Raw genomic sequence first — 26,976 nt, 5'->3', positions numbered from 1 at the left:
CGTTATGAGTACTGCGTCTCCAGGACTCGACTAGGAAACCATTAGCTGTAGTTCCCACGCCACGAGAGATCTTTAATATGCTCCAACACGTTTGGCTCAATGCATCAGACTCGTCACTCTCTCTCCAGAACAGAGACAACTTTAATTCTCGTTTCATACAAAATATTTAATAAATATGACTTTCAAAAATATATTGCCAGATCAACACATAATTCTCAAGTTCATAACACAAAGTCAAAAAAAGAAAAGGGACAAAGTGTTGCCACGATCTCAAAGGGTTATTAACAAATGAGATAAAACATGTTTGTCTTTAAGAGCCTCAATTTTTAAAAAGAAACAAAATGTGCACAGAAACAAAGCGGACTCTTGCAGAGCAAGGCAGTGTATTTATCTGATACTACAGTGTTCCCATTGCTCCCCTACTGTTCAAGTACTCACAGTCTAGCTTATGATATTATGCCGACTAAAGCAGATGGGAATTCTGGCGTGTCATACTGATGTGACTTGCCTTGCAACTTGGTTGATTTCGACAGCCTTTGAAATACGTCTGGGTTAAACTGAAGCTGCTGAAGAATTTTTGTTCCCTTAAGTATTTATCCATTAGTGGCAAGCAATGTGTCTGCCACCATGTCCAACCCTTGCAGCAGCCGTGATCTTTTGTTGTCCTAACCTCACTTGTCTACAATTAAGGTCCTGGCAACAAATAATGAAATGTCCAACGTGTGTATGGGAGGGAAACAAAAATGAAGTGTTTCTTTCAGGGCCAAAGCACCCATCTTTTGTCTTCTCTGAAATTTGGCTTTTATTGAATGCATTGGAAACAAAACAAAACAAAAAAACCTTGAAAGAAATGGTAGGCTTCCACAGCTATCAAAACCTTCAAACTAAACTGGAACGTATAAATAAAAAGGAATGATATCTTAAGGCTCTTGATTATTAAGTTAATAAATCAAATATACACAATGATTAATAAAAAAAAAAATGTACATATCTACACGTTCTAAATTGTCACATAAATTCTTCATATTGACAGCAACTGCTGACATCGAACCCCTTTCATCTCCCTCCCCACCCAACCCTAAAAATAAAAATAAATAATAAAGTTGATCTTTTTTTTTTTCTTTTTTTTGTCTCATTTGACAGTTGCTGAAGTCTAAAGCTGAAAAAGCACTTTCTCCAAATAGAACTAGAAAAAATTCAAACACATACTAAAAATAATTAGCTCTAGTGTTGAACACGTCGGGTAGTTTAAACTCATTGTACAACAATTACACCAGGAGCCCCTTAAATGTGTCCGCTAAAAAAAAAAAAAAGAAAAGAAAAGGAAACGGGGAAATGAAATGCATAGGAGGACACGTTTGCAACTAGTTCTACAGTGAAATGTATACCAGTGCTTTGTGTTTCCAGCCAACCAAAGCAACTGTCACTGCCAGTGTAAGCCAGCTTGTCAAAACTTAAATTAGCACGGGGAAATATCTGAAAATACTGAGGGGGAGGAGGGGGGTCACAACTGACATGACTATTTACACATGCCAAAGCTCCCCCAGTTTCACCCACCACCTGGGTGTGAAGGCGTAAGGCTAGGTTGCACAGCAACACAGCTGTCTGCTATACAATGTAGTCCATCCTGTTTATGCTGTTTGCCGTCTCCAAGTCTCTATTGTCCTGTTTGTTAGTCCAATTAGCGTGCTTGGATGTCGAGTTGGGATTGGAGATGGTCGCCTTCTCGTCCCTCTCCACCAGTGTGTATGCTGGCTGTTTGGCAAAGCGGCCCTTCTGCAAGTGCCTCTCCTTGTCGTCCTCATCTCCCTCGGGATGATTTGTCCTTATTTTGGCAATGATGGAGTTCTTATTTTCATAGTCTTTAATGGCCACTGTGAGGCCCACGTGCTTCTCTATAGGGTTCTTGATCTGGTTAAGCTGCTCCCGGACGTTGTTGGTCGTGTTGTCCTCTGAGCTGGTCGCTGATGTCCCGTTGTGGTTGCTCTGTTTCCGCCGCCGGCGCATGCACCACAGCAAAATGGAGACCAGCACGAGGACCCAGATGACAATGAAAATGGAGCTGAGAAGGGGCACTAGGTAATCTGGTAGAAGAAAACAATGACAAGTCAGAAAGAGACCACAAATAAAAAAGAATTGACTCAAACGGTGAATAGTAGGATTTCTGTATTAATGCATCAAGCTAGCTCAGTCATTAATGCGCTTTTGCCAGAACAACCTGACCTCCAAGCCTGGAGCTGAAGAGGAGGCTGCTTCTACTTGGCTGTATCAGCAGTCTGCTGTCACCGTACTGATGAATGGTGAACACAAGTGGGAGTCTGACTAAAAGTCCAGCCAGTTGTACCGCGAGCCAATCTAAAGCCATGTAGCCAAGCAGCTCTGCTCTTTCCATTGAAGATCCTGGCTAGATTCTTTTTAAGCTCCATCACAACTGCCATGAGTCGTGTGGGAGGTTAAGGAATCAGTTTACATATACATGGAATGTTTTTTCTTTGGTGTGCAGCTATGTTGTCACTTTTAGGGCTTGGCTCTATCTCATGATCTGATCTTTAGAGAGAAAAAAATTGAAAAAAAATCCTCCCACCCATTTCAGCACATGCAGGTGTGTGCAAGTGTGGAAAACTTCATAATCAAACAAATAGTTTCAGTTCATACCAGTTTTGCTGGGGCTTGGCACACGCACTTCTGCGATGGCGGAGATGATCGTGTTGTTCCCGTTATGCTTGCTAACCAGGTCAATTATCCTTTCTGTGATCTTTTTAACGGGGCTCCCGTCCAAGCGGTCGTCGTCAGTCGACTAAAGGCAAAGAATAAAGCGAGGTGTGAAATTTAAGTGTTTAGTTGTTGTAAACTGAAGCCACAGAAACTCAACCCTACGTCCATAACACATCCTACCGCAGCTGCAAGAACTCAACGATGCAGGTTATGAATCAAAAGCATTTTTTTGTGTGTGCTTTAATGGAAGCAGTCAAACATGGCAGAGTGAGTGGAAGGAAGTACTCACGATGCAGACATGGATCTCGTTGCTGGCTGAGAATGAGGGGTCACAGGTTATGGACACAGAATGCTCCAAGGAGAAATTCTTGACCACGTATAAGCTCCTCAGCTGCTTACATACTCCTTCCACAGTCAAGCCCTGGACCTGAAGGGAATGAAGCAAATGTTAACAAACACAGGGAGAAAAAAAAAAAAAAAGGGAGGAAAAAAGGGCAATCAAGAAGAAGAAGAAAAAAAAAAGAAGAGCCAAGGCTGCATTTTGGCAGCATGTTCCAACATCCTATCCACCTAATTTAGATTAAAGACCGCAAACTCATATGCTTGTCACTATCTGCTGTCATGCTTGTTAGGCAACTGGCAAGTGATCATTCTATGTGGTGACAGAGTCGCCAGTGGTCCTGTTCAGCTCAAAATCCATATCATCCTGAAATTAATCTCCCCATGTGGTTGGTTTAAGATTGGGATTGGCAGAAGCTAAAAAGTCATGAATGCCTCAGTCTCAGGAACAAAACTTGTATGCAGACAAGGCTCCGAGAGAAATATTCCCCCCACTCCTTCATGGAGCACATTTAAATACATGGCTGAATTGTTAAGGAGTCTTTCTGCCCTGGAGGAATGGGTAATCTTTCACAGTTTGCTGCTCCCATTCATTTAAGACTGCTGGTGGAGGGGAGGGATGGAAAACGAGCCCAAAACCTGTTAAATTCAATCTCTTCCTCCCTGGTGCCTAGGTAACTCACTCGAGGCATGATCTCCTTGTTGAAGGTGAAGGTGATGTTGGCGCAGCTGTTGTCCTGGTAAGTGGAGCTGGGGTGGCATTTGGTGGGGGGCTGGGGAGGGTCGGAGTGCCAGCACTCTCCCAGCTCAATGCAGGGCTTCACAAAGCAGTGGCCCTCCCTGAGGGGGATGCAGCTCTGGCCTGACGGGCACTCGCCTCGGCCCTTGGCACCCAGTTTGCATGACATCGGGCCACACCACATCTGGAGAGGAAAAACACAGGAGCATTGATACATTTATATTATACTGAGTACGCTATACAGTAGAAAACACTTTCAAACTGTCACTGCCATATCCCCAGATACATCTGCATAACTGTGGAGAGATTTGTATTTCATTTACTACTCTGGGTCTCCAGAGGATGAGTCACACTGTACGAATGTCTAAAAACAAAAAACTGGACCAGTGGTAACAGCTGTCCAAAGATTGATTTGTCTCCACTGCATGTCAGAGATCGTTATGTATCACAAACAAACAATACTGTGATGTCAGGCCAAGTTTTAAATCCATCTCCCAGATCTTTTTCAATCCTACGATGCATTTTCTTGCCGAGGTGAGCTCCACTAGTAAGCCAGCAATGTTCATCTAGCGGTTAGACAGCCATGACGATGACAGCACTACTGTCTAACTCACCCAATCGTCCCTTAGTGGGAACCGGTGTGTGTGTTCGTGTTCTAATCAACTAACTGCATCACGAAATTGGCACTCCCGAGCCAACTCCACCCAGTGACACGTAATGTCGTGGCCCTGCCTACACCTTCTCATGGAAAACAAGGCACCAAACATCAACGCGATCCATTTTGTGCAGTTCTCCGCAGCACTTCTTCCATTCGGAAGCATGACATAGACTTCACAGGTGTGCCGAGCATTCATAAATACTTTACCTTTGTGCACACAACTTTCCCATTGGAACAGTGGCAAGTGTTGCAGTCTTCATCCCATTTCACTCCATCAGGGGTGACGTGTCCATTAACGGAGCAAGGTTTTCTTGTAACTGTGTAAAAGCAGTCACATTGTTAGAAATATTTTCAATTATTATTTTTTTCCCCCTTCATTTTCATATTTGTTGGGGGTTGTTTTCCCCATCATGTGGAGGCTGCTACCTTCTTGGCAGTGGGATCCAGTCCTGTCTGGTGGGCATAGGCAGCGATATCCATTGATCTCATCCACGCAGGTGGAGCCCAAGGCACATGGAGAGGACTGGCACTCATTAATATCTGCCACAGAGGAGAGAAGCCAGGGGTAAGAATTGGTTCCTTTGTGGCATAAAGAGCACAGCAACACAGCATTCAAATATTTCACTCTGCACACAAGTCTAATTGCTAGGCTAAACTCACGAAGGCTGTGCATCATTTGAACAGTACATACTAACCAGTTAATAATAATAATAATAATGATTACTTAGAAAAAACCAAACAAACAAGCAAACATGCTTTATGCCAGCCCTGGTCTTATTAGGCAGCATCATTAGCAGGTATGCAGGAGCTAAAGGCTGGACTTAGGCGAACAAAGGGTTTGCAATGGGAAAGAATGTGGCCATCTGAAAGCCTTTAAGAGGGAAAACAATCTGTGTAATCAGTGTCAGAGAGCATGGCTGATTAGCCGTTGGCCTGCTAAGCTGGTTTCCCCCAGGGAAAGCAGCGAGGCTTGGTGGAGTGACACCAAAATGACTCAGCCTGGCCTGAAGCCCAATGAAAAGATAATTGGCTGACTAGACCTTCCATTTGGAGTGACTGATGGTCCCGGGCATGCTCTAACTGACTGCTCAAACTGCGATCAGGGGGACGTTCTGGAGGCAGGGTTAATACTCACTGATCCGACAGTCTGGGCCAGCGAAGCCTGGGGCGCACTCGCAGCGGTACCAGTTATCCCCATCGACACAAGTTCCACTGTTGTAGCTGGGGAAAAAAGAGAGAGAGGGCAGGGGGATAATTTCAGTCTGGAATTTTCTCACCAGTCAACTGAACAATTTCTCAAAGATAATTAAAGCAATCACTCCTATTCTTTGTTTTGGACAAGTGTGCTTGGGTTAGGGAGTTCACTAAACAGAGTTAACTGACTGCATCCCAGGAATGACAGGGGCAGGGTGTATGCCTGGTTCCCAGCAGAGAGTGAAAGCGTCGCAGGTGAGAAACTATCACACGAGGAGGAGCAGCTTGTTTACATTTGTCTAAATCTGCAGGAAATGTTTGGCTTCCACTTACCATGGGTGTGGACTGCAGTCGTTGGTATCTGAAAGAGACAAAAAAAATAGAATGGGGAGGGAGGGAGACGAGAGCAGTGAGCATGTTGATTGTTCTCATGTTTTGTGCACATGACAGCAAGAGCACGTCTAAGCTTGCGTGTGCAGAGGCGTGTTGGGCCGGTCGAGCCCGGACTCAGCGCTGCCTGATCACGATGCCTTATTAACAACACTGAGTCGAATCTCACCCTCAAAAATGCAACCCACCTCCCCACCCACCCCTTGGCAACACCCATAATTCCATCCCGACCTTCTCCCTCCCGTCCAAAAAAGTTTCAAGAGGAATTCATGTTTTAGAGTGCATGCATACATGGCAGGGATCCCAGAAAAAAGGGATGGATATATATATATATATATCCATATATATATATATATATATATATATATATATATATATATATATATATATATATATATATATATATATATATATATATATATATATATATATATATATATATATATATATATATATATATATAAAAAAAAATCAGGGAAGTGGAGGAGGAGAGCTCTAGAACAAGCAGACATGTCACTGTTTGGACAGGAATGCAACGAATGAGAGGGGAGAGAGGGGCGCGTGTTGAGCTAGCAGAAAGGGGGAGAAACATCTGTCTCCACTTTCCTGAGCCCTTTTCTCCCTCCTCCTTTGCTTTCTCCTCTCATGGCCGGCAGCAGCCAGGGAGAGAAGAAAGAAGAGGAAGGAGGGGGAGAGGAGAAAAAAAAAAAAAGCTACAGATCAAAAGATGATGGGAGAGTCTGCTCTAATCAGATGCAGGAGTTCACCTTTGCACTAGGTAGCACAATGTTTATCATAATTTAATGGCAGTAACTGTCCACCTTTATCTATTACACCACCACCCTCCGCCCTTTCTTACTTTGGGTGCACGTGGGACCCTCCCAGCCTTCCTTGCAGACGCAGGTGAACGAATCCCCCGTCACCACGCAGGTACCTCCATTCTCACACGGGTTTGGAAGGCAGCTCGAGTTTTTGGCTGAGAACAGAGAGAGAAAGGTCAAGTTTGCTTTTGTCAGTGAGCTTTCCCAAACAACCAAGAGGATCATCAGCACAATCATGAACCTCAACCCAACTCAGACTGCCTTTGACTGGGTTTTTTTTTCCTTCTTCTCCCTGACAGCCTTAATTTTCCTTTTTCTTACGCCCTATATTCTTTGACTTTGAAGTGTACTGTCAGTGCAATCAGGCATTTTAAGCATACGTCTGTCGGCACTCAAAGGAGAGAGAGAAATGGGCGAGATGAGAGTGGGAGGGAGAGCTGACAGCACGAAGGGATAAAAACTGTTTGTGGACCTCGCAGATCTGACAGATCTGATTAAGATCTGACACAACACGGAGCTCTCCCATAAAGCAAACTTCTTCGTGTGCGTGCGTGCAGAGATGAAACATTAAACCAAGCTGGATGACTCACCTATGTTGCACGTCGTTCCCTCCCACCCCGGGGAACACTTGCACTGGAATGTGTCACCCTCATCATAGCAGGTGCCTCCGTTGTTGCATGTGGCTTCATCGCACTGACTCTCGCCTGGAGGGTGCATGGATAGTCTTTCTTACATGACACTCAGCACAATGTAGAAAATACTGGGTAATTACAAAGAGCCATTAGCACATACCATGAGCCTGCACAAACAGTCTACAGGGGTGTGGAAAAATCAGGAAAAAAAAAAAAAGAAAAGCTTACGGGAGTGGCAAGTTTTTCCCTTCCAGCCATTTTTGCATTCGCAGAAGAAGTCCGTCACCAGGTCTCGACATGTCCCTCCATTATGACAGGGGTTGGTGCTGCAGTCATCTATGTCTGGTTGCAACAATAAACAACGGCGTGATTTATGTGCGGCATATCAAACAAACGTCGTGTTGAAAGATGAATCGACAGGCACCATGAAGGAAGTGTGGCCTTGTTTTGAGGTTGCAGGATAAACAATCGTACTCACTGATCTCGCAGTGGTCGCCTTCCCAGCCGTCACCGCAGATGCACTGGTACACGCTGACTTTGTCAATACACGTGCCCCCGTTGCGGCACGGGTTACTCTCACAATCATTGATGTCTGAAGATGGCAAGAGATGTGTTAGATTTACGACGTGATACATTGCGATCAGTTGTAGATTTGGACTCTGTCCTTACTCTCGTGGCAGTAGGTGCCTCTGAAACCCTCTTGGCACTCGCAGCTGAACTGGCCCCCGGCCTGACTCTGACAGCGACCGTGAGGTCCACAAACGTTTGATGAGATGTAACGCTCTCCTCCTGGTGTGCTGTTGGATGCCACGGCAACCGTGCAGCTATCAATCACTGCAGAGAGGCAATCAAGTTAAATAGTAAAACCAATGACTTTATGAAAGGCTTATTGCAAATTATAAATAAGCCTTAAACCAGGACCCATGTTTACCATAAACAAGAAGGGATGTAAGACACATTACGACAGATCTAAAGGGCAACAGGCCTTTACAGATATAATGCCCATGTGGTTAAAAAAAAAAAAAGTCCAGAGGAAAAACAGTACTGTCAAAAAAGAAAAGGCAAATAAAAAGAATGACAGAGATAAGCTGTTATGCTTTCATAAGCAATTCATTCATTCTCTATTTTACTCGGAACTGAAATCCCTTCCTTTGCCCCCGTCTGATCAGGTTAGGTGAGCTGGGTGAATTTGTTCCCCTGTAATCACTTAATTCTTGCCAAGAGCAGAAAGAATCTTGCGCCTGGTATCTGACTCTGTGGTTGGTCCACTCACTCAATTACACAGACGGGGAGAAAGAGAGAGAAATGTGCGCATTCACTGAGGGGGAAAAGAAGAGGTAGCCCACCAAGTCATTACTAAGAACACACACGGTGCTATCAGCCCTTTGCCAGGTTTTCAGGGAAGAATCATCGGAAAAGCTTTGCTGAGGAGAGGGAGGGAGGGCCATCATCAAGAGAGCGGAACAAAAAAAAACAAAACAAAACCCCTGCTCACCTTGGCCAAGAAATTACTTTGAGTGAAACTAAAATACAGGTATTGCCCTCATGGGAAAAATGTGGGCAAAGTATCCAGGCAAATAGTGAATATCTGGCCTTATTCAGCATTATACAACATCACAGTGCACAGATCATCTTTCAGGCCCCTCGCTGGGGGGGCAAAGAGCTTGCAGTACTTGCATCAGGAGACGTACCTTTGCACGTGGTGGTGCGACAGTGGTCCTTAAGGTGAGAACAGTTTTTGCCCTCGTAGTCCTCTGGGCAGGCGCAGTAGTAGTCTGTGGCCAGGTTGAAGCAGACTGCTCCGTTCTGACACGGGTTGGGCAAGCAGTAATCAATATCCAGCTATGGAAGAAAAGGTTTTGAATAGAGAGTAATGAACCTGATAGTTGACATAGTTTCTGCTACAGAAAACAGAGCAAAACCCACAGCATCCTCCCCACAAACTGTGCCAGGAAACAACACACGCACAGCGCTCAGAGGAGGGGAGGGGGGGGACGAGCCAGAGACATAGGACCCGTCCTCTGAGTCTGGGCTTCAGCGCTGAGGAATGTATCCCACTGTAGCCAGGAGCAGCTTCAACAAAGCACTCCCTTTTTAAAAAAGGAGGACTGTGGAACAACAGCCGTTTAAGAGGGTGGGGCAGGAAAACTTTACGACAAGCCCAAAAGATACAGGCAGCGCTAGCAAAAAGAGAGGCTTAAAAACGCTGAATGAGGAAAGGGAAGATGCTCGCACGCACTGGTGTGGGATAGTGGTGGGAGTCGTGTCTCACCTGGCAGAGATTTCCTGAGAAGCCAGTCAGACACAGGCACTGAAATCCGTTCACTTCGTCCTGGCAGCGGCCGCCGTTCAGACACGGCGAGCTCGCGCACTCGTCGATGTCCCTCTCGCAGTGCTCGCCGGTGAACCCAGGCGGGCACGCGCACCGATAGCCGTTTACCAAGTCCTGGGAAAGAGAGGGAGAAAGAGAGTATGAGGGAGAGAAGCCGGAGCTAACCTCGCACAGCCACAAATTTGATTAACTGCTTTCAAAGGGTGGGGTCCAAACAATAACTGTCAAACCAGAGCACAGAATGAACAGGACGGGGGGGTAAATATCACAGCTACACAATTATTTCAACACATTTTCCTGGCACGGGCTCAACGCAATAATGTTTATGGTAATTCTATCTAGTGTGGTCGAGAAACTTGCGCGCCCCTCCCTCAGAAACCCCTCTGAACCCACTCCTCTCAGATTTGATTTCAGAGGAATTCCACAACAATTCCACTGTCGGTTTGGAGGGAACCGTTTACGGCAGCTATTTATACAACCGCTGCAAATGTCTCTGGCTTTGACAAAAGAGACACAATAAAGCAAACAAGTTGGCAAGCAAACCAGCAATACCAGATAAAGCGAGATGGGTTTTTGACCTTACCTTACAAGTTCCCCCATTCTGGCACTGGTCCTTGCAGTCGTTTATATCTGCACATGAAAACAAATCCGAGATTTAATTCTGAACAGCTTAACTAAATAGTCTGTCTTTAAAAACAAGTCTGTGCTTTGAGTTTCCCATGCTAGGGGCCTTTAAAAACATTGTCGGAGCTGGAGAGTGCTGTGCATGTGAGCTGGATGATGTGGCTGCAAAACTCGGTGCAAAACAGCGTATTGAGCAATCCCCTCTGCTGCCAAGTGAAACTAGTCCCTGCGATTGTTTTGAGCCACCCTTAATCACCGTGGCCTTGGCCACACACAGGCCTCATAATGATAAAGCAGATTCATTTATACTGCAGGAGGAAAAAATAAAAAGGAGGACTGCACTTGTCCAACTCTCCCCAACACCTTCACATTACAGCTTCTATGCAGCATGTAGACGATGAAAGGAACTGAAATCTCTAAAAGAGCAACAGGAGCTGGACAGACGTTCTGACCCGCAGCTGCCGCTGCTGACAGGATTCAGACTCACTGATGTCACAGTTCTGCCCCGTCCAACCAGGGAGGCACTCGCAGAAGTATCCACCAATCAGGTTGCGGCATGAGTTGGCATTGACGCAAGGCTTGCTGTCGCATTCGTTGGCATCTAGAGGGTGAGAGAATGCAGTTAGTGGCATGCACACGTGTTGCTGCCAGCTGTGAAGTGGTGTAGAAAGGGTGAGCGATTCACCAATTAGACACGTCTTCCCCGTCCACTGTGAAGGACAGTGGCACTTGTAGCTGTTAACCAGATCCTGGCAGGTACCGCCATGGTTGCAGGGGTTGGGAAGGCAGTCGTCAACATCTGCGCAAGAGAAGAGGGTCTCGTGTAAGCAACAGGATATTTTCTGTGAAAAGGTACTGACATTAAGAATGTGCACACATTCAGGCTTACTGATCGTGCAGGAGGGGCCGGTCCAGCCTGGTGCGCACTGACATTCGTAGCCTTGACTGGTTTCTGAGCAGCTCCCTCCATTCGAACATGGATTTGAGAGACAGGCGTGTTCGGCTACAAAGAGAGATCACAAAACAAAAATCCTTGTTGTTTTAATGACAAACTAAGCATCACAAATATACATATTTCTGCCACTGTGCCTGCTAACAGAATATATGTTATTTGTATTGATACTGAAACAAGTCGTGATGTGCAAATGCAGGTTCTGGCTTTGATCCCTTAGAAACGTGAGCCCTCTACCCGCGGTCCAAGCTGTTACACGTCCACGATCGAGTCATTCCTTCACCTCTGAAACCTCCTCCTCTGCCCCGAAAGGCCGCTCAAAAATCCCCCTCTCTCTCGCTCTCATTACCCGCCCAGGCAGACTACACCACCAGGAAATCATCTTTCATGCTAAGTTGACCCGGCCAATGCACCGTGACTTCCCTCTGACTCCCCGCCATTCTTCTTCTGAGAGGCGGCACAAGATGAGAGTAGCGGGAGGGAGAGCGGGAGAGGGGGCAGTCGCGGCACCACCTTCACAGATGAGTTAAGGATGAGTGAGCACCAAACAAATCAAAAAATTAATGATTCGCTCGAGGAATAACTCGGCAGTAGGAGGTGATCGGCGGACGTCCCCTCGGTATGCCGTGGGGAGGAGGGAAGGGATGCAGCGCTCGCACCCTGGGGCCTCCTTGTTACAATAGCCCAACGCATCGTCCGGTCTGCAGACCTCCTGTTATGAGGGGCATGGTTTCCTGACATCTCTGCAGTTAAGCTGTCAGCACCCTGCGAGCCTCAGATTTAATGAGGAAAAAAAAAAAAACATCATCTCCATGGTAAGTGTTTGCAACAGCTGAACCTTAGCAACACACCCCATCTGTCTCGAGGAGAGAAGGATGACAGGCCCCAAAAGATCAAGATCGGTGGATTACCTGACTCAGGGGCCACTTACTCTGGAGTGGAAACAGATTATTGCCGAGTTACTGCCTCCTCTGATTACAAACTGAAGGCACCTCTGACCTTTTGTCTGCAAGCTTGGTGAGCCCAGAACATTCCCATTTATTCTAACTGTAAGAATGCTTGGAAGATATAGACAACACGGACACTCACCTCTCTCACAGTTGGCTCCCGAGTAACCCTCCGCGCAGGTACACTGGTACTTATCAGGTCCTGTGTTGATACACGTCCCTCTATTCAGGCACGGCTGGTGAGTGCCACAGTAGTTCAGGTCTGGGAGAAGGAGAAAAAAGAAGAGAGGGGGGGAGGATCACAGTTTGTTTGGGCACAACAGTGGCTGCTCCTACAGTGAGCTGAAATAAGAGAAGGAAATTAACCTTTATCACAAAGGTGACCGCCCCAGTTGATGTCACAAAGGCACTGCCACGGCTCTTTACAGGTGCCGTGCACACAGCCGGGGTGGGGGATGCACTTGTCGCAGTACTGACCCTGCCAGCCATACAGACACCTGGAAAACACAGAGATATAGATTTTTTTATTAGTCTTTTATTTATCCAGGTAAAAAAAAAAAATCTCATTTTCAAGAGAGACCCGGAATCATGGATGCAGAAAATTAAAAAAACAAAAACAAGTAGAGACAGACAGTGACAGACGCACAGCCTTCAGAAAAGTTCACAACCTTCACAGAAGAGGTCAGATAATCCACGCGCTGCCTGAAAATGTTAATATTTTAATCTTCCATGTATTCCAGATTCGTTCAGCAGCTACTGAGCCATAATCTTAACTTAATAAAGTACACACTAGCGTGAAACAAACCAGCTCCCACAACTGGGCTGCATCTTAAAAGACCGCAAATGAATTTTAAGTAGCAGGGTGTTTATGTAACGGCCTTTAAACAATACTTGGAGCTGCCGCCGCCGACGAAAGAGGAGCATTTAGCTTTTTACTAAACAAGGAAAACAAAAACCCAACACACTAAATTACAGTTCCAATGGGACATTTAGCACAGCTAACATTAGCATGCGACTAGACGCTCCCTTTAACATCACTACGCCTGTGGCTTGGCAGCGGCAGACGAGGAGGGTTCAGCCTTCTTGGCTGTTACACTGCTGCTCGTCCTGGTTCCCATGAGTCAGAAGTCAGACTTGCGCCCCGAGGGTGAGGACACAGCCTGCTGACCACTGAAATATCCAGGTTCATAATTACACCGATAATGCTGCTCCCTTTCTCGCTCGGCTCCATAATTAAGACAGCAATCCAGCCCCGGTTGATAAATCGGCTCTTTAAAAAGCTGGCAAAGCGGCGATGCAGTCCCTGCTGCTGAGCCCAGCGACAGGAAACGTAGCGTCCCCCCACCCCCTGCGGGCAACTGGGGGGGGGAGCGGCACGCTGATTAGCCTCAAGAAACGGACGGACTGTAAAAATAAACGCGGCAGTTAAGTAAACCTCAGTCTGTGATTAAAGAGGCTATTCTTAAAAGTGTGCTAATCCCCCTCCATGAGAAGTGGAGCTGGAATCCCCGCAGCAGGATCCCAAATCATTTACAGTTATTACACAGCCAAATTACTGGGGAATGTGACATTAGACTGTGCAGTTCTGCTGATGCACAAAGATTTCATACCCATGAGAATCTGATAGGTTGCAGCGGTGCACATGTGCCTTCTCAAAGTGTTGTGCAGGCCACAGGTGCACTGTTGTTACTCCATTAGCAACAGCGGACGCTCAGGGTATCACTAAAGACTCTAAAGTCATTAAGCTACGGCTTTGCTGCGACAACGGGGCTGCCAAGCCTGCAGCTAATGTTGCTATGTACTGCAGTTGTTTGAGACGCCGCAACAGCCCAACGATGGGAAACTGCTCACTGACTACAGCAGCAGTAGATCTTGCTTGGAGAGTTTGTTGGCGGAGTGCATATAAACAGAGTTAAACCCTGAGCTTTAAATATAGCCACACCTGTACAGGGACTAAAAGACATTCAGGCTCTTGTTCTGCCAGTAGTCACACAAGCAATTACATGAAACTCGATGATGTCAAAAGCTTGGGAAAAACAACAAAGCTGCAGCACAGAATGAACAAACCTGATCATCCCTGTGCTTGATTTATGGCCAAATCAGACAAGTAAGAAAGCAACCATTGCCTGAACTGTGGGAAGAGCCGGACGCCGTGGGGCCCTTCTCCGGGATGAGGATGAGAGTCGACTCTTACTGCGCGCACACAATGCCCTAACGCCGATACCCTTCTGTGCTGGGCTTTTCCTCTGGCTGTGCGTGTAAACAGCATTAGGAAGCCATTAGCTACATAAACAATACACTTTAAGACTCATCCGAATGTTACACACGATTTCGCTGCTTAACACTTCCCCTCGTTTGGAGAGCTACATTTCCAGCAGGGCTGTGGCAGTCGAGCCCTACTGCGCAGACTGGCAGCCCCCATCCACAAGAGCTCCACGAGAGATTTACAAGCAGCTCAGCCTACATCTCTGTTAAAGCCCTGGTAGTGATAGTCTGTTGGCTGGGAAGCCAAAAACATGTACAGAGAAAGATCTGTGCCATGTCAAAACTGGTGCTTGGACACAATCCCTACACATCTAAATGATCACCACCACAGGCTTCTGGCAACACACCCCACAGCAAGTGAAGGCACTTGAATCAAATGGCTCTCTGCGCAGGGTATTCTAGCCAAAGAAGATAAAAGGCTGGCTCAGTCCAAAAGGAGCGAAGACTGGGATATTTTGTGGGGAAAACAACATTTGGACTGTTAAAAGAAAAGAGGCTTAGATTAGCTGTTGTCCCAACTGATATTAGATGACAGCTGGTAAATAATCAGCATACTGATATACATAAATTGGAAAACATTGGTAGAACTTATTTTGAGAACACCATCATACATTTTGCAAAGTAATCAAATCACTTTTTTACCAGAGGGTGCAAATAATTCAACTCTGGGTAGTTTGTTTTCACTCATGTGTGTATTTTTGCTTTGTTTTTAATCTGTGAAAATAAATCATTTGAGCACGGGCCCCTGATGTGCAAACATCATCACCCTTCAGCTTACGTCACTGCGACTTTGAGGCTAGATTTTTCTACTCTTTTCCCCTTCGCTTCAAAAAGCGCCTCGAGACACATCTAGCGTCAGCCACCGGTAGTGTTTCACCGCAAGCACGCGGCTCTTTCCCACCGCAGGCGAACTACTTTTTTTTTTCCCTGTGTCTGAGCTGGTTGCACCTGCAAAGTTTTTGTTTTTGTGGTTCGTTACCCAGGAGAAGAATGCGCATGGTGCGAAACACTGCGTAAAAAACTCTCTCATTGTACCAGGAAATCGCTCAAAAATCACAGAGTATGGGGATTTTGTTCGAAAGACACATCCCTCCCCTGCAGGGCCAAGGACGAGGAAACGTATGTTTATTGACAGTTTATTACTGCAGAAGCTCAAACTGTTATATTTGAGCAAGCGTTGGCATTTGGAATATGGAGGAATATGGTCGAGGGAAGTTCCCTTAGCTGACATCCTATGGATCAGGAAGTAGTGTAAATGTACAAGAAGGGGAAACTGGGTAATCAACGGTCGGCATTTCATTTGGAAAAGTGCAGAAAAGTCTCACAAAGCAGCACTTACTTGCATCCACCTGGTTCCTTACATGATCCGTGCTCAGTGCTGCAGCCCTGTCGACATATAGCTAGAAGAAGAGGAAGAATTAATCATTTAACTGCACGGTGACTAGATTCACACTTGGCCTGGGGCAGTTATAACAGCAAATAATATGATTAGCGCTATTTGACATTTCTGTCTGTAGAACAATCAGAGCTGTTTACAGACAACCATGCATGCCTTGCCAAAACTACCCTGGATCCAACTTCTCCTGGTTGCCCTCTTCACAGCCCACAACTGTTAGTCAATCAACATTTGACAACATTTTAGTGACATACAAATCAGCAGACTGACAGTCTAAGAACCGCAGTCTCATGGCATGAGACATTTATTAAACTGATTACTGCCCAGGCTTGTTTTTAGGAGGAAATATGATTTTTTTCACACTCCTAGCAGGAAAGAAGAAAAAAAAGAAAGGAAAAAAAAAGGGGGGGCAGAACGGAGATGTCATTCAATTCAACAGAAAGCATTTCCTTCATACACATAAAGACTAATCCTGCAGTCTTACGCAGTTTTCTCCAGAAGCATCTGTTTCAAAGTGACTTCTTCCATTACTTCATGCTGCCATCTCACCCAAGGCCTCACCTGTGTTGCAGTCAGGTCCAGACCAGCCTTCCAGGCAGGTTTTGTTTCCATTGTTGTCACACGTATAATGCCCGAAGAACTCGTCTCTGGGCCGACAAAACTTGTTGCAGCCGAAACCGTAGTAGTGCTCGTCGCAGCTGACCCGGATCTGGTATTCAAACTGGGCTACGGGGCCGTTGTGCGTCAGCTTCTGCCATTGCGGGCTGGGGTTGATCATGCCAGAATGAGAGGCTTTTTCTATCAACCTCCCATCTACACCTTAAAGGGGGGGGGGGAAGCACAAGCAGTCGTACTTGTGAATTTCATAGTAAAGGAAAGAAAAATACTATCTTTTTCTGTTCTGGTTCTTTTGAGTTTCATCAAATGTTTGGGCCTGAGAGGAGAAAACAAAAACACCCCAACATCAGTGGAATGCAGCATCCTACATTACGCTTTTGGCTTTTGCACTTTGCTCCGAGAGCCTAAAACCGGACCAAGAATTCTGACACAAATTGCAGAAGATCCCTTACATAGCAGATTATATGTAATTAAAGCAACTATGTGTGTTGGAGAGGAAGAAAAGTAGTGGGATGAAATGCAGGAAAGAAAGAAAAAAAAAAAAGGATGCGGGTAATGAGCACTTTTAACTGCTTTTTTTCTCACGCTTCCCTTTCCAACTCTCCATGGTTGGTTTGTGATTCTCAGGTTTACAGCTTGAGGAAACTGCTGGTCTCTGACGCTGCCCTCTGCATCTGCTCAGGCGAGGACAGAACTGCAGCCGCCGTAAATTACAGTGCGAGGATGCCACAGTCACTACTGGGAAGCCAGCCAGTGTGCCATCAGCACTTTTCCCCCCAGTCTGCCTTCCTCACATGCATTTTTTTTTTTTTTTTTTGGGCACCAACAGCTCCCAAAAGTATTGAAATCAACACTTGGAAGATTCCATCTTCACTTCAGGAGGGAACCAAGTTTATGTTTTGATTGTAAAGATCCACACAGAAACAGACCTGCGTTTTAGTCAATGTGGAAGAGGTCACAGCTCTGGCAAATAGAGGACGGAGGCGAGAGCCACGCTCGCAGAGCAAACACGCTCACCCCAACCTCCAGACACCGCACCGTCTACATGCAAGCCCTTTCGCATTAACACCGCTCATTCACTCGCGCTCGCTACTCCATGTCTAAATCTTCCACCTGGGAGAGAATGAAAAATGTGTCACAGTCATCATTTACTGCGCTCACACGAGCAGGGGTGGTTGACCGCGAGGTAAATCGCTCCTGTGTGTAGTATGATGCAACGCAGCGCGGGGGGGGCGAGTGGATGGCCCGCTGTTATTTATTTACTACGCTGTGTACGGCGGCATCCTGAAATCACAGTGCCCGGTGATATTTCGCAGTACTCTGGAATCCAAAGATTAACCGTGTGGTATTTCTCTACCGACTGCTGGCCTGCAGTGTCAGGAGTAGCACGCCCTTGCTACCTGCTGCCTGGCTCGTAGCTTAACATAAATCAGACCAACTTTAAAAAGTTTAGAAAGGACATGCTAGAAAAGAAAAAAAAATTTTTTAATCTAATTTAAAAAAAAGGAAAGCTGGTTTCTCAAACACGCTATAAAACTAAACAATTCATGTTCTACATTTACACAGGTGTTTTAACTTGAGCCAGATGTTTTATTCTGTTCAGGAATCTGTTTAGATGTCGGTCAAACACACGAAGCCTACAGAACCTCAAGCCAGCCTGCTGGAGGCTCAGAGGCTTAAACAGCACCTCATGTGTACATTCGGGGGGCTTTTCACACCAATGCCCTAATGGGTCTCCGGGGAGCGGCAAATACAGCAGAAAAGACCGAAACCTCGCTGAGCTCGAAAAAGACATAAACAAGCACGGGATAAGGCCCTGCCCTCATCTGGAATCACAAAGCTGACCACCAGCCAGCAGGAATCCCAGCAGGAACCAGAATTTAGTCAGGTTGATCGCATAATTATGGGAGGAGCAGCTCAAGTCTCAGAGTGGCAGAGTTGTCAAAAATAATTTCAAGCAGTTTAAGTACCAATATTTCACAGATACCCCGCTGGGCCCTCTCTTACTCTGCCCATGTGAAAATCCCCACATAGCGCCACCTCCTCTCTCATAGTGGTGTCTACTTCTTGTCACTTGTCCTACTCACTCCAGTTCACTAGCATTTTGCGTGGTGATAGAAAGCTGCTTTTGTGGCTGAACATCTTTTTATAATCATCTTAACCCCCACCCGTCTGTGGTATTGACCATCTGTATTTTTCAAGGCATTTACCCAAACATTATTGACTAGTAGTCGTCCACCGCACATGCTCTGAGCTCAGCCCGCCTATATGCCTGCGGTCATGCACAGGCCAGAGGTCACTTTAACCTCAAACAGAGCAGAGCTCTGAGGCTTCAGTCTCCTACACACCAGTCAAAGCCTCAAGCTGGTCGGCTGGATGAACTATGTTTCACGCCTCAGTGACAGTGAGACAGTGTGACCCCGACCCTGGCTGGCAGCACCCGCCATCAGTCATGAGCCAAATAAAAATGTTTTCTCTATTGGGGGAGCAGCGAGGCTCTGTTGTCTTAAAAAAGAAAAGAAAAAAAGGAAAGGGGGCGGGGGCACCCTTCCTCTACCCTGACAGCCCTCCCCAATCCCATCTTCTTCCTCTTACTTCCTTTAACTCATCTCCTCCCTGTAGCCACCTGTCAACACACTTTAACACACACGCACACACAAAACCACCCAGTGGACCATGTGGAAGAGGGCAGGGGGGTTCAGGAAGAATCAACTTCCTTCCCTGACCTTCAACGAAACTCCTCCCAGGCACTGCTGTGACAGGGGGAAAGGAAAAAAAAAAGAAAAAAAAAGAAGAAATGAACAGAAGGTAAGATGGAGATACCAGACAAGGAGAAATACTTACCACTGGTTTCATTGTTGAAGTCCAAGGCTTCCACTATCAAAGTGTAGGACCTCTGAGGAAGACAAGACATACAGGGAGCGTTAGTGGAGAGGAGGAGTTCCTGCATCATAAACAAAATGACTCAGTGGCAAATCTTTTGAAAGACTTCATGATAAGTTCAGTGAATTACGTCACAGTAGTGCCCTTGTGGGTTTTTTTACTGACCATGCAAACTAACTCGTAGGAGGTTCACACGTTCTCCCATTTATCGGGAATGCTGCAGTTCTTGGGCCCATTTATCTGTGAGGTCTGAGGGCTGGAACGTGTTTTTCCTCAAGTGTCATAAATGGTACATTTGTAACGCCTACGAAAAAAGAGACTAAAATCCAGAACTTTTCCATTTCCCATGACCTCACCAACCTTGCCAATGACGTTTCATCTGCCTCTCACCGGGTTAGCCCAAAACAAAGCCTAGTACAGAAACCAACGTGAACTATGAACAATAGTCCCGTTGATCTGATTAAGAGGATAAGCTCGAGGTGGTGCGGAGGTCTCTGTGATTAGAATGGCAGACACAGTGAGCAGTGGTCTGGTCTAGGTGGACAAGCACCCGGCAGGACGGCGCTGGACGTGCCAAAAAAACAACCGTAAGTCAAAAATAAGAGCGCACAGAAAAAGCAGAGCCAAAGATCTGTCTTCATATTAGCCGTTGTAACCTTGCCCCTCTTTAGAAACAGTTTTTCCCCAAATACAGTTTTTCCACATGTTTATAAAACGGTGGTGAGAGGCCAGTTGATTCCTTTTATATTTTTTTTTCTTTTGCAGCGTAGGTGGGGTTTTCAGTTTCATCCTAATTTATGTACTTCAATAGGCGTGCTATGATGAAGCCAGGCAGAAGTGCTTAGGAACGCCACTTTATTTTTTAAAGGACAAGCAGAAAAATGGGACACACACACAAAAAAAAGCGTAAGAGATGGTGAAATGGGGAAAAAAACTGAAATACAAGACAGGGGGAAACCACAGAGAAACTGAATGAGAGCTACACTCTGGAGGGCCCGTCTACATTTCAGCACTGCCAAAAACGCTTTGTCCGATTCAGGGTCGGTAGCGCTCACACCGATATCGGCTTACACATCCACCCTGCGCTGCAGTTATGAGGGAATCGGACAAAGTGTCTGCGAGCGCACACGACAGAGTCCCAGAAAAAAAGCATGCGGCTGTGAGAAGGTGTAATCCACTTACATTAACTTGGGCATCCAACTTAAACACCTACTTGTTACATTCACACGCGTACTCGGCCGTAGCAGCGATGCTTGGAGGCATTTCAGATATATATAATTCTTTTTTTTTTGCATGGCCTCTTTCTGCCGCAGCAATGACTTCACGATAAACAAACCAGCTTGAAGGAAAACCCCTGGTCTCTTTCCACAGAGGAACAAAAGGGGGCATGAGTCATTCCTGATGCTTTTTCACGGCTTCACCTTGTTTTCTCAGGCATTCGCCTTTCCATCTTTCCAGGAGACATTCGTCTCATCCCGTGCCAGTATTTCGCTGCAATCAGGGCAGCCATTATTTGAGATGCAGCGCTCATCAGCAACAGCCTTTACAGTATATTCTGACTCACAATTGAATGCAATCGCTTGCTGCAGAGCTCCAACAAGTGAGTCAGTAGTTATGTGATACCTAATCACCTAAAGCCACAGCCCAACCTACAGAGAGTTGCTTTAACAGTAGGAACAAGAGTCTTCTGGCTTCTCTTCAAGCATTAAGTAGTATTGTGTAAATGTTGTCATTCACCTCCTGTGACCAGCACTTGACACAGTTGCAAAAGAGTAGACTTCTCATTAGAGAACCAATACTCCAGCGTAAAGAACAGCGCTTGGATACATCTATCAAATGTTTACAGACTTTTGAAATATCAGGATATCACCCATGTGACAGCACAGCACACGTGGAGAAGTCATCTTAAAAAATGGGAACTCAACTGAAAGATAAAAAAAAAAAAAAAAAATGACGAGAAACATCTTTGGAATTTCCGAATCATGGTGACATTAACTTGACGTGTTTGTCATTTAAAGTGTGGAGAAAAAAAAAAGAAAAAAAAAAAAAGAGGATTTTGTGTTAAAACCCTGTTTTTGTTTTGTTGTTTGCACTTGCCAACACGTTATCATTCTACTGGCAGTTAAATAGGGAACAGCAATGGATCCCTGCCAAGTGAAAACATCAACAAGCCCGGATTCACCTGCTGCACAGCAACATTTCACAATGTGTCCGAGACTGATGGGAAAGAAATCCCTCATTGTAGTGAACTGGGCGTTAACAGGCGTCAAATCTAATGGAGTACTCCTAAAATAAGTAAACAAAAAAATATACACAGAAAAAAATTCTTTAACGTGACACACACACTTACACACCCATATCTTCTATCATTAGACTTGCCTGAACACGGACGCTTTTGAAGCTATGCAATCGTGCAGTCACGTGATCGTGTAGTGCTCCTTCGTTAACATGATTAAAAGGGCTCGCAGTTAAAAACTGGGGGGGAAAAAAACAAACAAACAAAAATTCGATATCGATGTTTTCTGTTCTGCCCTTTTTGGCACACTCCTAATGTTTCTATACCATGGGGTTCCCAACGTCAAGTGAAACATCAGTGCGGCTTGATCCAACAAGTAGCTTCCCCATTAATGGGATGTTTAGTTTCATGCTAAATAACTGCTCCCAGAAAGTGAGATACTGGCTGGCTCCTCATTCGCCAACACTCCATAACTCCTTGGCGCTTATCAGCGCCGAACCGTCTGCCACTGCCAGGTTCACTTTTCCCAGGCTCCCAGCTGACTCACTTCTCCTCTTTGAACTACATAGCACACTCTCTAACCCCCTCCCCTCTCTCACACTTGCACACAGACACACACATCCAAGTGCAATAAGTGTGGCCATATGTCTTCTTATCTTTCCGGGCCAAGCAGGCACTGTCCAACAGACAAGCGGCATAAGCGATAAAGATCATTCCAGTTCGAATCACATTCACTTGCCAAAAAACACTACTGAATCCTCTCAGTAGGGGAATTTTTCCCCTCACACACCCTCTTATCTTCCCTCTTTCTGAAAATGAAGCCATTTGATGTACCATTACTAAGAAATATAAGGGGAAAAAAAGTACAGGGGGAGAGGGGGTGTCTCATGGAACAGGTCAAAGGTCTAAATAACGGCAAGGTAGAACAGATTGGACTAGTCTAGGCTTCAGTCAGCACAGAGGAAATGTAAACAGTTTCATCAAAGGCATGTTGACTTTCTGTATCAGCTCTCCTGAGTCAATCACTTTCATGGTATCAGCCTGCAATCTAACCAATGATTGGGGCTGCTAAATAACACACCCTGTTTGCCACCAAAACCTTGGTTCAGTCCTGAAAAGCCCGCTCTTGTGATCTTCTTTAAAGCCCACCGGCTTTCACTGATTGGGGTTGGAAGGAAGGAATGCATTGTTTCCCCAGGACTTTTTCATCACAGGAGTTACACGGAGACTCAGTTTATGTATCCTGTTAAAAGGTACGTCGGCCCCTGGTACAAACAGAACCTCACCCCGACCAAAAGAATCTCACCTTTTGCCAACTAAAACACGAGGCACCGCAAACAGATTACTCACAAGGCAAAGTTAATCAAAACATGAACCCGAGTCCAGGAATGAAAACCATATCGAAGTGTTTAAAGAAGCAGGCAGTCATCGGTCTTTGTCAAGGTTCACAGGCCATTAAGGGAAAGAAACAAAATTAAAAGGTGCAGGTTATCTTTTCCAGTTAAATACATATTTTCGATTCATGTCTCCCTTCCAAGAAGCTGCGAGCAACTGATAAGAAGTGAAGCATCAGAGGGCATTATGTAATGCCGCGGTGACAAAACACAGCAATTACACTATTATAAAAAATAAAACAAAAACCCAACAACATTCTTTTCTCTCTTTCACTTGAGTAATTTGCACTTAACTGCCACATCAGAGCCAACTACAAACATGTCATTACTCCCACTGCTCCCACGCTCACAGTCCGACTGAGCTCAGCATTGTTCTTTGACGCACCTGATCCCGGTTCTCAGACTGCTTTGACTCACTCCAAAACCCAAAAACAGGGATACCACCGGGTCTCAGGCCTCAGAGACGCCAGAGGTTTTCTTTTTGTTTGGTTTTGTTTGGTTGGTTTTTTTCAAAATGGAAAGATACTTTGAAATCCAGGCATCACTGGAGCGAGGGAAAGGAATCGCTCAAAGATACAGACGATGGCGGGGAGGAGGGGACTCCAGAGCAAAGTTCTGGCCTTTGCCTTTTACAGGTGTTACACGGGCAAATTACTGAAGGCCTGAGAGCCAACCTTTATATCACTGCTGAGTCTACTACTGCAGCTTCCTGTTGCTTGCCCTGCGCTGGCATTACAGCTGCAGTGCATCTATTATGCTCTGTAATCCTCACTGTAGTCACCGAGGGCTCACTATTGTCCCGGCTTGCCACTGTAGCAGGGCCCTCACTTCTCTGTGGGGCACAAGCATGAGGCGGACATTAACCAGGACCTGCACGGGGCTCTGAAACACTTCTGAAAGAGATGTGCGGCTGATGTCATTCAGCTGGATGCCTGGCTCTTGCCTCTACCTGATCTAAGCGCATGTGTGTAGCCTCATTAAGTGCCGCAGTTACCGTGGGTGGCAAGGTTAAAGCGATGAAATGCCTGGGGTCCAACCGAGCGTGACTTAAACAAAGCCCTTAGCCTGGACAAGAGGCCAACTTCATGCAGCTCAGTAGAGAGGATGAAGGGAGAGAAAGAGTGGGGGGCTGGGGGGAGTTTCATGAACTCAGAGTACCCAAGAACCCAACTGCACCACACTGCCATCTGTCCACAACAGCCAATCAACTGATGAAAAGGACAAAGAGTGATATCATACCTAACCTGACAATTGTTAATGTGCAGTGAAGTAAAGCACTTAAAGTGAAGGATGGGAGAAGCTAGCGAGCAGCTCCAAACTCCTGATTTCTACAGATATGGGTTCAAAACAAGTGACCTGATGGATTGTGCAGAACTTTTTTCTTTTTTAGAAAAACAGCATATTTCTATGTATCTGGAGATTTTAAAACACGACATGGACATCCTTCATTAGGCCCAGAACATGCAGGCCATGTTTGGAAAGAAAGCATTCACATTATCAGCGTGCGAGAAGAGAAATGTGAGGAAAGCGAGCAGAGCGCCGGGTTGCATTTCAATGTCAACAATGTGCCGTTTCCAAGCAGAAATGGTTTTATCCAGTAAGATGAAACTAGTCGGGCTGCAAGGATTAATACTAACTTAGTGTTGCCATAGTGTGAACATAAACACAAACCTTTGTCTTTTAAAGAAAGTTGTGAGGTGCCAGAGACTAAGAGGAGAACAAATAAAAGTACAGGCTAGATCAAACTGCACGCCATCCTGCTGAGAACATGATTTTACTGGCAGATTGCAGGAAAAACACAAATTTAAATGATCTGTTCGACCTCACAGGTAAGGCACACAACAATGAACCACATGAAAGGGGAAAACTGAAAAGTCCACTTCTTCCCCCACTCTCATCCTCGAGGCCTTTCAAGTGCAGTGCCTGAAATTACAACAAGAACCTCCATCAAGTTTGAGGTAAAAATAGCCTTGATGTAATTGAACAACACATACCAACAGACTGTGCCTTTCACCCATCAGGCACAGCAGAGGAGTTTGCGGGCCAAGCTGTGGGGCCAGTCAGTCTGTGCAGTCCTTTTTTTTTTTTTTTTTTTTTTCTCCCCCTTCTTCTCTCTCACTACATAGAAATGTGCTCCAGCATGGCAAATCATCTCCCTCTCACAGAGCTACAACACTCCCACAGGCCTGTCAGGCCCATTTATTTATTCAATGAAGAAGAGCTGACACTCAAGGAAACCAGAAAGTGGGTTTTCACCCTGGAGTTGCTGTACTGTGCTACATGACCAGCTTTGCCAGGAAGGCAGACAGGGGGGATTTTAGAGTTAAAAATTATTTTAATCTACTCAATCGGGCCAGACAAGGGGGCACACATTCATAAGGACTGGTAGGAAAGGAGGAAACCCATTCAACACATTAATAACAACAACAACAAAAGAGTGGATTTCTTGAAATGTTTCATCTTTTTTTTTTTTCTACTAGATTAGATGACCCAGGAGTTCAGATTAACTGCAAGTCATAATCTGCCCACTTGCACTCCCTTAAGCCAAATTCTAACTCGGGTTTTATGATTATATGTAACGCGGTTTTAACAACCTTACACATAAGCAGACAGGTCTAGGCCTGATGGTGCAAAAATGCCTGCACCTGGTCAATTAGCGCACATAATGAGGAGGGGAGGGGGGGCGCTTTCTCAAAGGGACAATTCACTGAGAACCAAGTGCCAAATGAGAAACTCACTCTTTGTTTGTTGTGCTTTCTATCCTTTTTTTCTCCTATTTTTTGAGGGGAGGGGGGTTAAGAATGATTGACAGGCAGTAATTGCGCAGAATTGCCCTGCAAACACACATTTTCTCTCTTTGGAGATTTTTTTTTCTTTCTTTTCTTAGAGTCTCCACTCACCGGCCAGGCAAAACTGAAGGGCAAAACTATCCTGGATTTGTCATTCCTGACAGAGCTCTTGAAAGAAAAGGTATTCCCTCCCAGGACAGGCGTAGATCCCATTCCGAAGCTGCAGGGCCCTGCAGCGGAAACTCTGGACTGGTATTCCTTTAGGCAAACTTTAAAAAACGTATTGCACTCGTCCCGTGTGCACTTTCTATCCGCGCCGCTCCGTGCGCCGTCGCAACACACGCCGCTCAGCAGCTCTCCGTTCGCATTGCGCATCGATAAGATTTGTAACTCGAATTGTCCGGATCCCTCTGACACCTGTTGAAGACAGAAAAGTGAGTGCAATGGGACTGTGTGTGGAGGGGACTAAACAAAAAAACAAAAGCTACACTTTTAACACTTTTGCGTCACATGTACGCTAGTTTTTACGCACGCAGCATGCTAACTGTTGAGATTTTTCTTGCAGAGGCATGCCTACATGTAATGTTAGCATAGCTGTGAACTTTCAAAGGCGACACGCATGCAGAAAGCAGAGGACATCCAAACGGCCCGAACTGAGTGACCTTTCCCGCTCGTTTTCAGCGGAAAAAAGGAACCAATCCACGTACCTTCGCGAGAAAGCAGAGTAAAAAGGCAGCAACCACCGAGCCCCGTCTCAAAATCATGCCTCCGGACTGCTGTTGCCACTCGTTTGTACTAATCGTCTGGCCGACACACGGCACCAGAGCTCTCCTCTGGTTTAAACATGCACGAGTGGGGAGCAACGATTTGTTCAGTGGAGCGCAGGTTCCTGATTCATAGACCTTCCTAGTACGTCCCTCAGGTTCTCCGAGCCTGTGCGCCTCTTCGTTTATCTTACACTCTCCACTTGTTGTTGTTGAGCAAAGTTTACACAGTAGCCATGCGGCGGCCGAGCTCACTGCTGACTGACTGCTGCTCAGAGTTGGAGAAAG

At 45.8% G+C, this 26,976-nt stretch overlaps 1 protein-coding gene across 1 annotated transcript; it reads right to left on the bottom strand.

Moving 5' to 3' along the window:
- Positions 1-51: 51 nt before the first annotated feature.
- jag1b (jagged canonical Notch ligand 1b) lies at positions 52-26,976 on the bottom strand. The gene is made up of 26 exons (XM_085428558.1): positions 26,632-26,976; positions 26,036-26,341; positions 19,467-19,518; positions 16,566-16,823; positions 15,948-16,008; positions 12,710-12,840; positions 12,486-12,605; positions 11,334-11,447; positions 11,130-11,243; positions 10,932-11,045; positions 10,404-10,450; positions 9,761-9,934; positions 9,180-9,330; positions 8,158-8,322; positions 7,967-8,080; positions 7,717-7,830; positions 7,447-7,560; positions 6,895-7,011; positions 5,979-6,006; positions 5,587-5,672; positions 4,878-4,991; positions 4,659-4,768; positions 3,738-3,977; positions 3,005-3,142; positions 2,656-2,797; positions 52-2,084 (listed from the first exon to the last, which is right to left on the bottom strand). Exons 1-26 carry the CDS (start codon positions 26,686-26,688, stop codon positions 1,609-1,611), a joined length of 3,657 nt encoding a protein of 1,218 aa, XP_085284684.1. The 5' UTR covers positions 26,689-26,976; the 3' UTR covers positions 52-1,608.

Source organism: Rhamphochromis longiceps, linkage group LG13 (genome assembly GCF_057381845.1).
Source record: "Rhamphochromis longiceps isolate RC_006_pf linkage group LG13, R_longiceps_female_GT1.1, whole genome shotgun sequence".
Lineage (NCBI taxonomy): Eukaryota > Metazoa > Chordata > Actinopteri > Cichliformes > Cichlidae > Rhamphochromis > Rhamphochromis longiceps.
Note: the sequence above shows the minus strand (reverse complement) of the source record. Positions and strands in the feature narration are given on the sequence as shown.

Coding starts and splice junctions, on each gene's coding strand:
- jag1b (XM_085428558.1), bottom strand. CDS start 26,688: ATGATTTTGAGACGGGGCTCGGTGGTTGCTGCCTTTTTACTCTGCTTT. Junction 7,831..7,966: donor AGGCGACCACTGCGAGATCA/GTGAGTACGATT, acceptor TGTTGCAACCAG/ACATAGATGACTGCAGCACC. Junction 3,978..4,658: donor GGAAAGTTGTGTGCACAAAG/GTAAAGTATTTA, acceptor TTTCCTCTCCAG/ATGTGGTGTGGCCCGATGTC.